The sequence below is a fragment of the Falco punctatus genome, assembly GCF_963210335.1.
Source record: "Falco punctatus genome assembly, chromosome: 6".
In the NCBI taxonomy this organism is placed as follows: Eukaryota; Metazoa; Chordata; class Aves; order Falconiformes; family Falconidae; genus Falco; species Falco punctatus.
In genome coordinates this window covers 78,994,847-79,012,346 of record NC_137585.1, presented here as the reverse complement: position 1 = coordinate 79,012,346, position 17,500 = coordinate 78,994,847, and the positions used below count along the sequence as shown (strand labels likewise).

The 17,500-nt window shown below is 36.4% G+C and overlaps 1 protein-coding gene across 1 annotated transcript in view; it reads right to left on the bottom strand.

The window, feature by feature from the left end:
- FOXP2 (forkhead box P2) overlaps positions 1-17,500 on the bottom strand; it is a 392,766-nt gene that overhangs the window by 54,874 nt on the left and 320,392 nt on the right. The window contains exons 6-10 of the mRNA XM_080391001.1: positions 14,541-14,678; positions 13,156-13,353; positions 11,466-11,634; positions 4,811-5,024; positions 3,054-3,158 (exon numbers count right to left, since the gene is read on the bottom strand). Of these exons, the coding sequence (XP_080247127.1) occupies positions 3,054-3,158; positions 4,811-5,024; positions 11,466-11,634; positions 13,156-13,353; positions 14,541-14,678 (824 nt within the window). The remainder of the gene's footprint in view (positions 1-3,053; positions 3,159-4,810; positions 5,025-11,465; positions 11,635-13,155; positions 13,354-14,540; positions 14,679-17,500) is intronic.

Below are 17,500 nucleotides of genomic sequence, written 5' to 3'. Positions count from 1 at the left end.
ATTATTGCACTCTGACATTTAAAAAAACATCATGAAGAACTACTATTAAATGCTTTGAGTGATCTACTGGGTTCCTCACCTAGACACCAGCGAAATCGTTAGCTTCTGTCACCACCTGTTTCACAGCAAAATTCCGAATTTTTGGCACACTTCTAATTGTTTCAGTACCTGGCATTTCGTTTAAATCTTGTCATCTTCTTTCTAGCTATGCCACCACTTTTTCTGATCTGTCTTCACATTTTGAAGCTTTTCTTAAGCCAAAAGCTGTTGTTTTTAGTGAATAGTCAAAATTGATCTTGCGTGCATGAACAACTGTAATCTAACACCAGTTTGTCAACACAAAAAAAATGCTCCATAAAATATAAACTGTGGGTTTGTGTCTAGAGTTGAAGGATATCAAAGGAAAGATACAGGATGAGCTTTTTTCTGTATGTATGGAAATAATGTTGTGGAGAAGATCGGCTGTATTTTCTTGAAACCAATGCGTATGTTTTCAAATATGAATCTAGTCCACAGCACACAATGTATAACTTCTTCAGCTACTCAGAATATCTGAAAAGAATTCTAGATGATCAGTGTCCTCAAATTATCTTAAAAAGAACACCAATTTATACTGGATAAATAAAAATTAAGGTGAAAATAGCTTTTCTGGCTTTAAGTCATATATTGAAAGTTATTTGTCACTTCAACCTAAATCCTTTCCATTATTAGGAAAGTGAATCAAAGCTGGTGTTTTTTGTCTTAATCCTCCTTCTCAGATGCTCTGCACAGTATTCTTTTCTGTTAAATCAAGCTGCTCGGTAAACCATTTTCTGAGCACAAGAAGTTGGAGTTCACTTCATAAAGCGGGCACTCTTCAAAGTTGTCATACGCATATTACGGAAATACACACTACTAGACTGGGATAGTGTACCTTATTAATATTTCATTTTGGTACAATACACTTGCATTAACTCTCTTAACACAGGTATGATATTGTTTCAAGTCAGAGAATCTAAAACAATGCAACAAAGATTAGACTAAGAGCAAAGCCTTGAAAACTACAGCCATTAGTCCTGTCATCCCCTATAAAGTTAATGGGTTGGAAAAATGGTCAATCTTTGGACCAAAAGTTGATATTTAATTGAAAGAAAATGTTTTTTAATTGTAATGGGGATTTTGCATTAGTGTGAACATGAAAAGGTACTAAAGAATCTAATGCAAGGTTATGTATTGATTTCCATCTCAACACTAGTGTAAAAGGAAGGAATATTTCTATTTCATAAACAACCTCGCCTATTCAAAGGGCACAGGAGACAGAATTGAATGAAAAGAAGAAATAGTAAAATATTCTTGGGCATTTTTTGCTGGTGTATAGGACAAAAGCCATGACGCTGCTGTAAATGCTGACTGACTCTGCACTAGAATTATCAAGATGTTATATGTTGCTTTCACATTTTCCAGGGTTATTTGGTTCAGGAAAGCAAGATCATCTGTAAACCTAGCACTACACCACTTTAATCAAAATGGTTTTAGTGATCATGGATTATAACAACAGACCTGACATAATGGATGTGCGAAGTCTGCCCACAGAATTAGCATCACTATAGCCTAGATGGATAGATGTATTTAGAAAATGTAGTTTTTTCTTGAAATGGAGAATGCTGAAGTTAAATGAATTTATATTCTTAGTATTAATAATACTTAGAACACTGTTGAATTTGGGATCTTTCCTTTTTCTTTAAATACAAACTTATGTAAATCAGGTTCTTTTAAATCCTATAGTGTTTTATCCAATAATGTAATTATTTTGACATTTCACTTAATGTACTTATAAACAAAAATTTATCAGAAGTGATACCTACCTAAGTTTTGCAAGTCAGTGTAAGTTACTTAATTTAAAAGTAAAAGACAGCATGAAAGATGGAGAAAGCATTGCAAATACTTTATGAAAAGTATTGCTATAATTCTATTTAAAAAGTTATTGTGACATTGAATATATATGGTCTGCTGTTAAGGTACTTCTGTTATATACCCTGTAGTCTACCATTTGTAAACACATCTTTTTGATGTTTCTGCCAACATCCTGGCAACAAAGCAGTGCCATTTCAAATGAGCTAATTAACTTAATTGTTGATGAAGCATGAAACAGTTCATTCACCCTGTTAGCTGCACCATGACAACATAAGAGTCTCAGCCCCTGAAGTTACTCATCTATATAAGCCTATCTGTAGCTTTCCATTAAGATCTATTGCATGCCAAAATGAGTACGTCTCTTCTAACAAAGACCAGTCCATAACGTACATAGGTAAAAAATCAGTGCTGTGGCTGAAAATTCAAACAAACACAGAAATACTAGAACTTACTTTAAAAAAAAAAAAAAAAAAAAAAAAGAAGAGAGAGAGAGAAAAACATGCAGAAACCCATTTCAGTTTGAAGCTGCATATGAAAAGCAAAAGCTGTGTCGCTTATTTTCTAAATGCTCTGATTTAAACAATAGCCAGCAAAACCAAATGCTGAAAGCGAAAACTTCTGACATCACTGTTCAGTCTTGAAAGGTGCAAACCCACCTGTTCACAGTGGGTTTTTTCTGTGTATCTTGTGCATATACAAGAATAAAAGCAAAAATAAATTAGCAAGCAAGAGTTAAATGGTCACACTTATTCCTTTGTGTTTTTTTATTTACACTATACATATTAATTCCCACTATACATAAACTGTCAGAATTTAACCCTTATGTATGATGGATCCCTGCTTTCCTGGAGAATTTAAAATGAGCTTTTTCATACCCCTTCTCTCCAATATACAATCTCAAGCATCTCTTCAAATTTTCTGAGGCTCCATTTCAGTAAAGGATAAATAAGAGGATTAAACACTGTGCTATTGAAAGGCCTGCAAAAGTCTTCAACATGAAAGAAAGGATAACAATTTGACCCTCTGCAGATAGCCTTGATTATCCAGTTGCTTGGAATACACAAAAAAATCTGACATAATTTACAGTAAAACTTTGTTTACCATCTTTATCTTTCCCTCACCTTAAACGACACTGTACCAATGAATAAAAATCCACGTACTTTAAAAATTGTCCAAAATCTTCACAAACGCTTTCACAGCCAGGCCATTTGCAAACTCCATGACCATAGAGAGTATGGGAGGCCCCAGTCTCCTCATGTGACGAGCTGTAGCAAAAGAATAAGGCATCAGATTCATCTCAAAAGCCATAATCGTTGGAGGCTGCTAGCGCCTGTCAGGTTACGATCAGTGACAAACAGGTCAAAACAGGTCAATTTAGCTCAGAGCAGTCAGAAAAATTTAATCGTTCTATTGAATAGTTCAACTGCCAAGGCTAGATGATGTTCCAATTAGAGAAGAAATAGAGCCAAAGATGACTGTTAATAAAGGATGAAAAAATAAGATGACTGTATAATACCATATGCTAATTCTGCCATATGACCTTGGTGTAACATTTACCTATAAATAAAAAATATACTCTGAAGTGATCAATTCCAAGAAGAAATATTGAGGACGGACAGTCAGAATTTATGAATATTGTGAATGTTACTACAAAATATTTGAATATTTGAATTCTGCTTAAATGTATATAAAGAAAAGCAAATCTTTCTTTCATTAATTAATATTTTTGTTCACAAGTGTTGCTTCCATTAGCTACTTGGCTTCATAAAAAAATTCAGCTGTATTCAGAGTCTCCCTGACTCCTCAATAGATTCATTCACATAGTTACGAAAGAAATTCAGGGGATTGCCCCATGGAGGTGGGTGTCAGTGACACACCCTGCACCAAAGAACCACTCTCTGAGATATAATCACAAAAGTAACACTAACTAAAATTATAAAGGTATTCAGAGAAGTACCAGTTTTTAAATAATACAAAATAACAATATAAAAACGTTCTCACAGTCACATGAGAACCAGACAGACTTGAATTACAGTTTCCTATTATAAATATCAAAATAATTTAGTGGAATATTTATTTGAAAATACCATTATTTACAATTTAGGTTATGTAGATACAAATAAAATTTCATCTTATATTGAGATCATCTACATCTGACTACACTAATATATTTACTAAGGAGTGCTACAGACACCATGTACTCTTGTACACATTTAATCCATTACTTGAAAATAAGGAACAGTGAAGAATATCTGTCAGTGTGTCTGAAAAATTATTTTAACTTTATCCATATGGTTGAATTCCACTGTGTTATCCTAACACCGCTAAAAATTTGTATGATTTTGTAACTGCATTACTCTCGTGCATATATGAAGTAGTATTCAGTGGTTTTCTTCACAAGAGACAAACAATATGGGAACTGCTATAATATACCAATTTTTAGCGCACTATTTACATAGAATCTTTGCATTGAATTACAGCCTCGGCACTAAGATAGATGTACATTTTCAATGAAACCAGTGGTGTGATTCAACGGTAAGGGCCTGACTGCCAGATGTGTAATTCAGATATGGATGAAATTACGTGCCTACAAAAATGCCCACAAATCTGCGTTTATTCCTCTAAACCTGCACACTATTCTAATTTTTTTTTTCTGATTTTTTTTTCCTAATTTTTACCAAAACTACCCTAAGTTCCTGTGTTATAAAACCACAGGCAGGTAACTGTCGTTGCGTCTGCAAAATTAGATATCGTTATTGAAAATCATGCCCCATTGATAAATAATTCTGAAAAATCAGGTCTCCATGATCTCTTCAGTAACCTTTATTAAGTGTTATTTTGTGACTGGAAGTAATGTGACATGATGTTAAACAATTACGTCAAATGATAAGCATAGTTGAAATCTCATCAGAATTACCTGTCTCGCCTTGCATTTAGAACTGAAGACTGTCCATTCACTATGGAATGATGAGTTATTGGTGGTGATGCTTTGGAAGTGGTGGAGGAGGTAGTAGAGGAGGAATTGTTAGTAGTGAGGTCTAGCCCTCCATGTTTAATGCCATTGTCTTCCATACTGTGAACTCCAGTCACTTCTTTCCATAACTGCTGAATCTCAGCAGGACTTAAGCCAGCTATAAAATGAAAGAGAGCCCCACTAATATAGCAAAATAAAGAGTTTCATATAATGAGCTCAGTGTTATTAATGGATTAATGCCAACAATAAAGCTGATGCTGTTTTTCCAGCATAATCAACATGTAGTAAAACATAAATTCATTTTTCTTCTGTCAGAATCCAGGTAATCTGTCTGTCTTCTCTTGTGTTATAAACAGTCAATTAAAAAATCACTAATTTTAATAATATTATACACCTTCTGAAAACGTTGCTCAAGGATTAAAGAGTGAAAGCTACAAATAACTTGCAACTACTTCTTGAAAAGTAAAATAAAACAACCCTAAATATACTTCCAGACAAGATTTTTGTTATCTGCTTAATCAATTTCTTGACATGGAAACATAACTCAATGCATCCACAGTTAACTCAGGTCTTATAATTCCTCTTAATCAAACATGTAATGGGAAATAGAAAAACATGTTACACTAAGGATACAAACATTGATATTCTCTTTAAACACTTAACAAGAGCAGAGAGTGGGGGAAGAAGAACGGAGGGAGAAAAATCAGAAGACGAAAATGAAATCAATAAGATTATAATAGGTTTAGCATTTGAGCAGAATGCATCTGACTTTAATTAATGACACCCACATATTGATTAATCCCATTTAATATTTACAAAAATTGTTCTGTTTTAAAACCGTGGCTTAAAGAGGCAAACCCAAAGCAACTGTTTGGAACAACAAAACCACTACAGTGCAGAGGTAGATACTGGTGACTACTGAAGCCTTCCAGTATCATTCAGTGGCATCAGACAATTAGAAAGCTAACAAAACTGGCCCATTTACAATTCCCTCTACACAGATGACATTATATGTAGTGTAGACCATCAAACCCCTCCACTATTTGTTTTTGTCCAGCCCTACTGTGGAAAACAAAACAAAAAAAAAGTTTGTTTAGGAGAAAGGAGACGCTGTCTCACCAGTCTCCTGGGGTGGTAGGCAGCCATACAAAATTTAAAGAGCTTCTCGAACTTCTCTGCTATATGCACAGCACTATTTTGGAGTCTAGCCACCAGATCTTTGCAGATAGAGCTGAAATTTGCTCTTTACTCCATTTGTAGCCTGGAAACTTGTAGTTTACAGGATTCACTCTTGGCCATAAACAGCAATGTCTCGTAGAATGGACTCATACGTATGTGTTAGGACTGTCTGGCTCAAGTTGAGCACTTTGCATGAAGTCATGGAAACTTGCATTACAATATGCTTCTGCCTGAAGTAAAGACTCCCAAAACACAAGCAAGAGAAGAGCTGTGAGAATCCTTTTATCTTGCCACTGAACATACAGTTAAGATAGGAAATTCAGATTTTGGAAGATGAAGATTCCATCAGAAATATATACACCTTCTGTCACCGCCAGTCTAAGTCTGACATCTCTCTTTTGAAGAACACTGAATTAAATGCAGAAGAGAATGAGCAGCCCTGAACACTTCTTGTGAAAGATCTGGTTTCATATCCAGGTTTTTCAGCCTGCCATGGTTTAGGCCAGTGGTATCTTAAAATCTATTTCTGCCTTCTGTATCTGATCTCAACAAGTGAAATTAGGTAAGACAGGCTCACAGTGTCTAGATCTGCCAGAATGCAAAACATCCAAAATGCTCATGTTGTCTGAATTATTTTTTTTCTCTTTTTACTTTATGAGAAAGCTCAAATATATTGCCCTTCAAAATAGGATTAGAATTAAAATGTATCTATCAATTAAAACTTTTCATTGAGGACAGTTTTGTTTGGTAAACAAGATACATTAGAAAAACACAAAGATTGTTTTTCACTGTTTGGCAAATCCCTTTATTAGATGATGTTTTACTTTGAAGACACAAGAACTCAGACTAGTAAAACAGACTCAACAAAAAAATATGAAAAACCACAGTAAGTTCCTTAATACTTCTGAATAGCTGTCTCACAAAGCTATTAAAAAATAGACTAGTAGTGATTTACAGAAATAATTTCTGGAGCTAGTGTGGAAACAAGTCGGTTGGAAGGTATTAATATTTTTTTTTCTTAATTATAAAAAGAGCTAAATTTTCGACTAAAGTACTGTGTCCCGATTCTCTACTTTTGATACCAACACCCACTGGCAAACTCAGTGGAAAAGAATTAGTTGGAATGTATGTCTTAAAACTGGAGTTCATATCATCTTTGCACAGAGAAAAGCTAGGTTTTAAGGAAGCAAGCAAAGAAGCCGGGCTCTAATTTACTGCATTAGAGAGATGGGTAATAGGAGTGATGTTAATACTAGTTGTAATTGTTTAATGAAGGTAAGTAATTACTGCCATGTTCACGAGGTATTGTCATGAACTGCAATATAACTTTTTTATATTGCAACACTGCAAATAACCCACTTTAGCCTAGTAAATAATGGTTACCCACAAATGTAATCAGAAGTCAAAATGAAAAGTAATGTATTCATTTAGGTGGCACGATATACACAATATTTTATTTACTTCAAAGTCTTCCCTTCCTCTTGCTGTTGAATAACATAAACTAATTTTGTAATGAAAAAAACCCTAAACATAAACCCCATATGTTTGGATAATCAGAGGGCAAACATAGCGCTGTGTCTTGCAGTGAGAAAATTTTCATCAAGAGGTCATCAAACTTTGGACCTTGGGGGAGCTGAGTAAGAGCCACCCCACAAGCTGGGCCAACGAAGGAAGGCTGGGAACAGCTGCAGCAGTGTCCCTTCCCATGGGCAGGGGTCTCCTGCCCCTCTGGCCAACTGCTGGGCAGCCCCTTTCTCTGCGTGAAGCTATGGATGGAGCTGTGTCTCCAGGCTGCCTAGCTCACCTGTATTTTTTTAAAATCAGAAAGAAATTTCTCTCTGGGCTCAGGCTGGTTAATTTTATCACTTCTTCAGAACACTCTGAAAGGCTGCCTTTTAGGATAAAAGGATTAAGGGCAGGCACTTAAAAAGTGTAAAGTTAATAAGCGGATTTGTAATTAATTGTGAATTATGGCAATTTTGTAGTTTCTGTGTCTAGAAAAGTCCAACTCCCATTTTACAAGAGACCTGTAAAATGGCTGACAGATTTTAGTCTGGATGTACAAGTAGGGTAAGTTTTAAAGTTTCATAGGTTGTGATAACCCTCAAAATACCCTCTCTACACTACATTGAAGGAGAAAGAACCGGGAAGGGGATCCAAAGTGGGATAAAAATTAGGGACTATAACAAAAAGGGTGAGTACTGATTCACTATCCAGTTTACTAACACCAAGCATTTCAGGATCTTGAGGTTAGTTTTGTAAGTCTCTTCACCACAATCTACTCTATTTTTATGTTTGAATAAATACCTAATAAAACTACCACTTACAAAACCCATCTACGCATCTGCTTTTCATTTTCCTACATGGCCTGATCAAAACTTAGGGGTTTGGGGTTGGGTTGTTTGTTTTTTGTGGGTTTTGGGATTTTTTTTTACTGTTGTCATTTACAGTGCTTTGTCTGTTATCAGCGTACCCTAGCATCAACTCAACATTACATGGAAAGAAACTCACAGCAAGCCACTGGCTTTGGATATGGCACAGTGAAGATCTTGTCATAAAATAAATTGCTAAAACACCTCTTCTACCTTATTTGCCATACCTGACCATCAAGAAAACATGGTAAACATTCCTGTTTTTTAAAGGCAGAAACTATATTTGAAGCACATAGTGTTTATATACACAAACCTCACAGCTGTACTTAGAAGTTATCTTTTCAAACGAACAAATGCAAAACCCATGCTCTCTTTGTCACTAATTATTTGTGGTTTACAGACTCTTTATGACCAGAACTTATAAAAATGAGTCTCCCTGTGTTCCTCTTACTGTTCCAGCCATCCATGTAACTCAGTAATCTAAATGGACACATATAAAAATATTTGTGTTACACATATGTCAATCCTTCTGTATAACCATATTATGCATCTTGCATCACAGCAGCAGGAGAAAAACATCCTTTTACTACACCCAGACTGTACTACCTTAAATAAATTCTGAAGGTTTAACCTAATATTGCCACAGAAAATGTCTGTCATAAAATCTGCTAAATTTCATGAGAAAAAGGAAGTGTGATCCTCTTACTTTTATGCAAACGACAATGCAGGGACATCTATGTTGTATCTAGGAAGCACTACTTGGATTTGTAAATATTGGATGTACTTGGACGCATTTGGATGTGTAAATTTAAGATTTACAAGAAAGTGTCAACAGATCTGAAGCCTATTAGTCTTCATTACAGTATTATGAACTGGACTGGGTGCTGTACCTTCCTGTGAGAGACACAACGTGCTGTAAGAGAAGCCAACAGCAAGAACTCTGAGCCAGTCACAACTCTGCATTTAGTTCCGTCTTTGTTTCAGCATCTTGCTGGAAAGACTTTTCTTCTTACCCTCATCACTCTAACTTTACCTCATCCGGCAGAGAGTGAGTGGCCTTTCTGGAGATGCAGAGAGGTTTTCCAGGAGAAGCTGTCTTATGTTCCAAGTTTGCACACCTACATCAGGGCTATGAAAAATTGAGGTCCTATAAATTAATCTCTGTATCTAAAGGAACCCTACACACACAGTAGATATTAGGAGAGAAAAATGGAAGAATCAAATACTTGACTAGACTTGATTATACTTTAAAACTATCAAGGCAGAAGCAAACAAGATATTAATTTACTTAAAAAAGAACAATCCAGATACATTTTAATTGTAATATTTTGTATTTATTTCTTTATTATGAATCTCTTTTGTCATGACTTCAGTTACGCTTAATTGTTTGAGTAAAAGAAAGTTTGTAACAAGAACGATTTAACAGTTCTCCTAAAAAAGTATTTTAAAAGGTATTATTTTTTGTATGTTCTACTAGGAGTGGATGAGTGAGTGTTGCATTAAACTAATGAATATCAATGCAATTGGGTAGGAGTGCTGAGGGAAATCTGTGGGGATCGCTTAATGTGAGAGAAAACCTGAGGAATTCCTCTTGCAACAGATGGCACAAGAGGAGATTGCAGAAAGTAAAGCTGTTTGGAGGGAGGTTGTTTCTATTGCTTTTTTCCATTCTGGTCCAATGTGACTTTGTACAAAAGGAAACCAGCATTACCAGTCTCATGTGTCCAAATTAATGAATCAGCTTGCCTCCCCACTGCTTTTCTCAATTAAAAATATTTAGTGTGATAGCTTACTTGACACTTTTTTATTATTATTATTTTTATGACTTTAGATACACTCTTGTCATAGGTTTTCCACACAATACAATGCATGGAACATACACATTTATCATTTATTTGGAATCTCTGCTTTCCAGGGCCTGAGGTTTTTAGTGGGCAAGTCTTTCTCATGCCTTTTTTCTTTTTTTTCTTATTTTTTGGTCTACACTGTTGTCTATATACTGTGTACTCTGTTTTTGCTTATCTGATTTCTGAAGCTTTGATTTCATAATAGTTAGCTGGTGGAGAACCAGATACATGCATAAAGACCAATTAAAAGCAATGTCACCTGTCATGAACACAGCCTGAACAATGCTTATTGCAGGACTAGAGCGTTAGAGATCAGAGTGTTCTGTAACTTTTATGACAGACACTTAGCTCACCTCTCTACGGTAACACAAACAGAAACACACCTTAGAGTTTACAGGCAGAGTCCTTAAGACGGGAAGTCTTTGGCCTTATCTTAAAATGTAATCAGCATTTACCCCCATGTTTATTTACTTTTCAAAAGTGTGTGCCCTATTTTTTTTCAACCATGAAGGTATTTGTGCCAAGTAATCTGAGCTTATTTTCAGCATTGAGGAATCTTTATCAAAGTGACAAAGGGAATTTTTTCCCCCCAAATGTCTTTACTGTTATTTGTCACTCATAATTCATTACTATTGGAATCACCACCTTCAAAACTTGTGTCATATGTAACACACTTAATACAGAGAAATAGCAAAGAAAATTAATCCTAAGGTTTGTCCTTAAATTCATGTGATAAACTGAAGATTCAAAGTGCTTTTCAATGCCAAACACTTTCTTTCTTTAGAAATAAATAAAAAAAAAGGAGTGTTGGAATGCCTTTAGCATCACTGTCTGATATATTTTACATCTGTTCTTTTACATTAAATAAAATGACAACATTTCCACTAAATCAGATTTCAGTAATTCCTCAGAGAAAAGCAATGATGCTTGAATTGTGTTGTTATTAGAAATTGTTTTCAGCACATAAGGCTAATAAACATGTATATTATATCTAAGAAAAAACACTCAAAAGCTGTTTTCTTCCATAAAAGTATACTTTAAAATTTATCAGCCTCAAGAAAGTTTGGTGATATGAGTAATAACGTTCTAACAATAAATTACGTTGAAGTGTCAGGAAACTGCTGAAATTCAGACGCAAACGGAACAGTTAAAAAATATTTGTGAATAAGAAACTACTCCAATCATATATTACGCAAATACCTTGTGGCAGAGACTGGACAGGAAGAGCAGACTGGCCAGGTGGGATGGAAATGAGTCCCTGACGCTGAAGGTTCAGCAGATGTTGCTGCTGCTGAAGTTGTTGCATCTGGAGGAGCTGCTGCTGGAAGACAAGCTGCTGGGCTGCCAACTGCTGCTGCTGCTGCTGCTGCTACAAAGAGAAAGGGCAAAATAAAAAAAAAAAGCCAATGCAGCAAAAAGCAGAGTGTGTAGTCAAGTTTAGAAAGCCAAAAATGTAAAATCAACTTCTTTCCCTTTAATCTCAGTTATTAAATAATAATGCTATTTGTAGAACATTCAGGCAGTGAAAGCATTTGAAATTTTCTATTATATTCATTCAAGCTATTAGGTGTTAGGGAAAATGGCAAGATACACTTAATGACACACTAAAGAAAAGGGTCACGGGAAAGTATATAACAGCTGTTTCAAACAAACAAAACCCCCCAAAAACAACAACAAAAAAAGAAGCCCAGCTCATGGCAGATGATAACAAATTTATCTATGCTAAAAGTGTAACTCTTTACAGCAGCCTGTGATTCAAAGGCGCTCTTGTTTTTCCAATTGACTAAGTTTGGTCTGCAGTGGCCCATGAACGTGGTCTCCAGTGATCTATTAGTAAACTGGGATGTAGCCTTCATTTCACTGGCCTGTTAGCTCTCTTTTCTTGTTGGAATATATTAAAAGCAGCATTGCATTCAAGGCAATGAAGTGCTCTATTATGGAGCAAAAGTGTAAGTTCCAATTTTGTGAGGCATTTCAAGACAAACTGGAGTCTGCAAAGACTCTGGAGGGTACGAGAAGGCAGTCACACTTCACAGAAAGACAAGCTGCTGTGGAAGACCTTTCCTTTCTAGTTTGGGGAAAAGAGAAACTTCTGATGCGCTCACTGGAAAACAGACTGCATAATGGAGCAAGTCATGTGGATTGCCCAGAGCCTCCGGAGAAATACGGGAGCAATTTCTATTCCGTAGTTGATGGCTGTCTGAAATTCTATTCACAAATCCAAACAGAAACAAAGCCTCAGGAGGTCACAACTGCTTCCTCGACGTTTGCATAATGGGCAGCTTGAAGACAATGTCTGGGATACCTGCTGATCAATTTAACTACTTCAACGTGTTTTGTTTGTATTATGTTTATATTTGATGCAGTTTGCTGACAAGTGCAAGCTAGGCCTGAGAAACCCGCTTGTCAGGTTGATTTATGAGCACATCAAACTGTAACTTTCTACTCGCCACTTCAAACCTTCAGTAGCAGTTCATTAATCAGGGGCCTGTGACTTTGAAATCTGTGCTCAATCGCTCTTTTTCAGCCATGGACTAAATTTGCATGCTCTCTGAGCTGTGCCACTGAGAAAAGTAAGGCTCCTTCCCCAACACAGATTGCCTGTGAATACAAGATAATCAGGACGGTGTCCACCACACGGCTTGTTCTTTGCACACTCAGATTCATTAGTGAACATTAGACGACAGCAGCACTAGACCGCTCAAATCCTATGTCTCAGGAAGGGGAGCAGGAGAATTATACCGGTGCTGCTATTAAGCCCGGTAAAAACATAAGAACAAATCTTTGATAGCTGCATCCTGGCTACAGGAAAAGATCTAAACTAGTCTTGTCTTTTCCAGGCTTCTGACAGCTCAGACTAGTGTGCATCAGCAAGGGTCTTAGCTCCTACCTCTTTTGCTTGCTTTCCTGGATGCTGCTGCTGCTGCTGTTGCTGCTGCTGCTGCTGCTGCTGCTGCTGTTGCTGCTGCTGCTGTTGTTGCTGTTGTTGCTGCTGCTGTTGTTGCTGTTGCTGCTGCTGTTGCTGCTGCTGCAAAAGCTGAAGATGTAACTGCTCTTGCTGTTTCTTGTAAAACTCTTGTAGTTGTTGCTGAATAAACCATTTTGACTTTAATAAATAAAGGCAAAAGTTTCAAGTATTATAAATCTCCTAAACTCTTCTAGATTGGCATATGGTAGCGTAGCCATTAAGAATCACCTCATAACAAAAAAAAGGTGATTTGAAGAGGCAGATCTACATACATTTTTTTCCAAGGCGGTTCTGAAATTTTCCAATGCAGATTCCAAAATATCCTAAACAGAAGGGTATAGAAAATCTGTATTCTAAAGGGAATGCAAGAGCCAAATTAACTCCTCAAATAACTATACCTAAGTTCCTCACATGTCCTATATAACAAATCAGAAGCTGTACTCATCCACTTGCAAGAAAGCTACAAGTCACTAAGGCCAAACTAAACTGTCTTTTTCTTAGGGGAAAAAAGTAATTAATGTGTCAATCTGTTTAGCGGGATGCTGGGTTCACAACTGAAGGTGAATTGCCTATAATGATTACGGTACTGGATATTAGAGTGTTTAAACATACAGTGATTGAGCTATGACTATGAGAAACAGACACATCATTTTCTGTATGACAATTAAGCACGCACCCAAAAATCCACGCTGCGTTACACTGAGGTATTGATCACTGACACTATCTTTACTGTATGAATAACAAGTTCATGGGTTCTTCACTTAACTGCCAGATTTTGTGCTAAGCAAACAGCAACCTCCTTCTTTTCAGTCTTAATCTGGGACAAATTTTGTGGTTGTGAAAAAACAAAACCAAAACAAAACAAAAAAACTTTTTCCCATGGCGAAACAAGCTGTTAAGTTCAAATTTCATAACCGCATGCCATTTATGTGACTAAAGGGAGCAATACAGTGTTATGAATTTTAAAGCAACAATTACCTACAACTCTATTTGCACTTCCTTTGGCAAGTCGACAATTAAAATGTGCCTAAGCACTTCAAAATTTAAATATCAATTTGTTTGGTATTTGTAATGCATCTGCCACTGCTGCTGCTGCTGTTTTTAATATAATATTTAGTGTTTCAAAATCGAAATTTCACACTTCTGCAATTAAAACGAGAACTTTAAAGACTGAGAAGTTTAACACTTATTTTCACTCTTTCTGGTGTAAAAAGCAGTGAAATATTACAAAATAAGACCCATAAAATCCAGCTGACATTTGTGTGAATGCCCTGCGCTAATGGTCCAAAGCAGGTAACCCACATTACCTGCTGCAACATAACTGCTTGCTGCTGCTGGAGAAGTGCTTGAAGCTGCTGCGGAGACAACACTTGCTGCTGGAGAATCTGCTGCATTTGCTGAGGGGTGATCACCTGGGGAGTCATCATGGCCACTGACACAGGCACCTGCACAGGGAAAGAAAGATATCATCATCAAACACATTTTAGTTCGCCTGCACCACAGCTGTACATCTTTTTTATTTTGTACCAAAGATGGACCATAATTTTTTACGTAATATTTATCACTGCAAAGTTCCAGTTTCAGTCAGAATCTGTTATTTTAAGACCACAGTACTGTGGCGCTCTATTTCCAGAGGCATCAGATTCGATCAGACTCAAGCTTTATGTTTCGCATCTCTTAGGTATTCCTGCAAGAAATTTAAGCATTGGCTAGTAAAAATGTGTATTTAAAAATAAATGATCACATGGCAGGGCTTTCAATACTTCATAATCAATCATCTTATCAAGTGTCATAATGTTACGAATAGAAAAATCTATTGAGACGGTTTCAAAAGATATGATTAAAACAGACAGCAAAATAAGTATCTGAAAGCAGTAAATGTTTTACACAATAAAGACACTTAGCCTAGAAAAATATTTGTGCAATTCATCAGTATAAGAAAACCTTTCTTGCTTGGCTAGTCTTTTAAGATGTCTGATTTATACAGGAATAAAAATGCCAGGGGCATGCTGGGGTATGGAGCAAGGGCTGCCACCTCAGTCGCCCAGTCTCTGCAGAGAGAAACGTTTTCTCAGTCATGCCTAACCAAAAACTAAAGGTTGAGAAACCTTGTCATAAGATTATTAGCTTGTCCACTAAACTCTAAAAATGCACTTTGTAGGTGCTCTTTTGGCCATGGCTTTATTTTCTGTTTGCTACACACTGAGATGAAGTACGTAAATATGCAGGAACACCCACCTACACACCTGCTCTCAGGGGTATGTGCGAGTGGGAAAGATATAGCAAGTATGTATGTTGTACATGCAAGAGGGGAAAGTCCCATGGAAAAGCCCGAGATATGTGCTGAGCTGCTGCAGCAGACACTGTGAAACCATCGCTTGAGCTAACCAGGACACGATCAAACAGCTGTCAGCTGGCCAAGTTTGCCACCCATGAAAAAGCAGCCACTCGCTTGTCTAGCAAAGTTCACATGTTTTTTCTGTGTGTTACAGCAAGCTGGCATATAAATACTGCTTTGTGAGACGTCTGTAGGACATTCCAGTCTTCTGTAAATCAGCAAAAATAATATTATTATTAATAAAATAAATCATGGAGAAATCTTAAGAAGAAAAACTTTCCTAATATTTCTATGACTTGAATCTATGCTGAAAGACTTTGTATAAATGTAACTCTTAGAGGAAAAAAGTCTGCTGACGTTTACTTTTAGAAGAAATTACTTCAGCTGATATTATACCGAATACCACTTTTCACACAATTCATCACAGCATAAATTAGTCTTAAAATATTGACTAATTAAGAGTCTGAAAGTAAAAGAACCCGCCATTACCAAAAAGTCTGATAATCTTTTGCAAAACAACGAATTAATTTTAAGTACAGAAATTCTGATGGTTATACTCTACAATACAAGTGGAAAAGACAAACCAGGTTTCCACTCAGAATCAGACAGTTGTGGGAAGGGATTTAATCTCAGCTATCACTGGACTCCTTCTATAGTCGACAGAATAAGCAAATCTGAGAAAGTCTGTCTGATCTAGCTGAGGCATCTATTTTAGCATGGGACTAATGGCTCTTTGGATGTGCCGGTCTCTATTGAGTGTAGACTCACTTTGGGTAGATACCAAACTTTCAGATGGTTAATGCTACTTGTCCCACTTTGTGACCCCTAGAAGTTTGGTACTATTGGAAACACCACATCTCTATGCAATAACATTTTATTCTAAGTCTATCTGTTCCTAAGGGCAGGAGAAACAAGTTTTTACAATTTTAGGGTGCATAAGCCCAGTAAAATTCAGTCGAGTCAAGTGTTTAATTCCCTTCCTCTGTTTGTGCACAATCCGAACTTGCCTTCTTGTAACAATTTTGCTTCAGTGATGCTATTCGATGACCACATGTCACACAGATATGAGGAATCATTACCTTTAACCTTTTAACCCTGCAAGAATTTTCCTAACACATGCTTACTACTTTAATTTACAGCAAATGATGACAGTGTTGCATACTTGTTACTCCTCTTACCTTTACTTCCCTCTACCTTCCCCAGCTTGAGTATTTTCAAACACACAAGTAAAAAATCTGATCTAAACAGAGTGAAAATCAACTTGACTTTGTAAGGGGCACTGGTTTATTCATGCTCTATGCTAAAGAATCTGTCCAGTAAGATGTGCAGTAAGACTCGTGCTGCCGCAGGAGTCCTCTGTTCCTCAATCTGAAATATAGATTCCCTTCCACCAGGCGTATTTCTGCTACCTTCTGTAGTATCTGCTCTGAATCTCCCTGACTGTGTAGTTGCTCTTATATTTGGAGACACCTGCTTTGCGACACGCTCAAAGAGCTTTTCTCTCCACATTTTTTCCCCCTTATTTCAACAATCACTTTCAACTGTATAAGCTGAAGTAGAGAACCTAATAGAGCTGTTTATCAGGATTATGGAGAAAACCATGAAAAAAAATGGTGGTCTAGATCAGGAGTAAAAAATCATGTTTATATAGGTAATACTGCATTTAGCAGAATTTTATGCGAGGATCCATATGTGTATATCATACCTGATATGTATCTTCTTTCCCATAGATAAAAAGACAAAGCATTTTGAAAACTGCTTGAATTTTACATTAGCAAAACATATTAAGCGAAGAGATTTCTCTAATTGTAATCAGATAATATAAATTGGTACATTTCACAGCCTTCAGTGATATACCAGACTGCACTTTATTTCTTACTGGTATAGTGTTACTGTGCTATCTGGGTTGGAAGACTATCAGAAACCTGC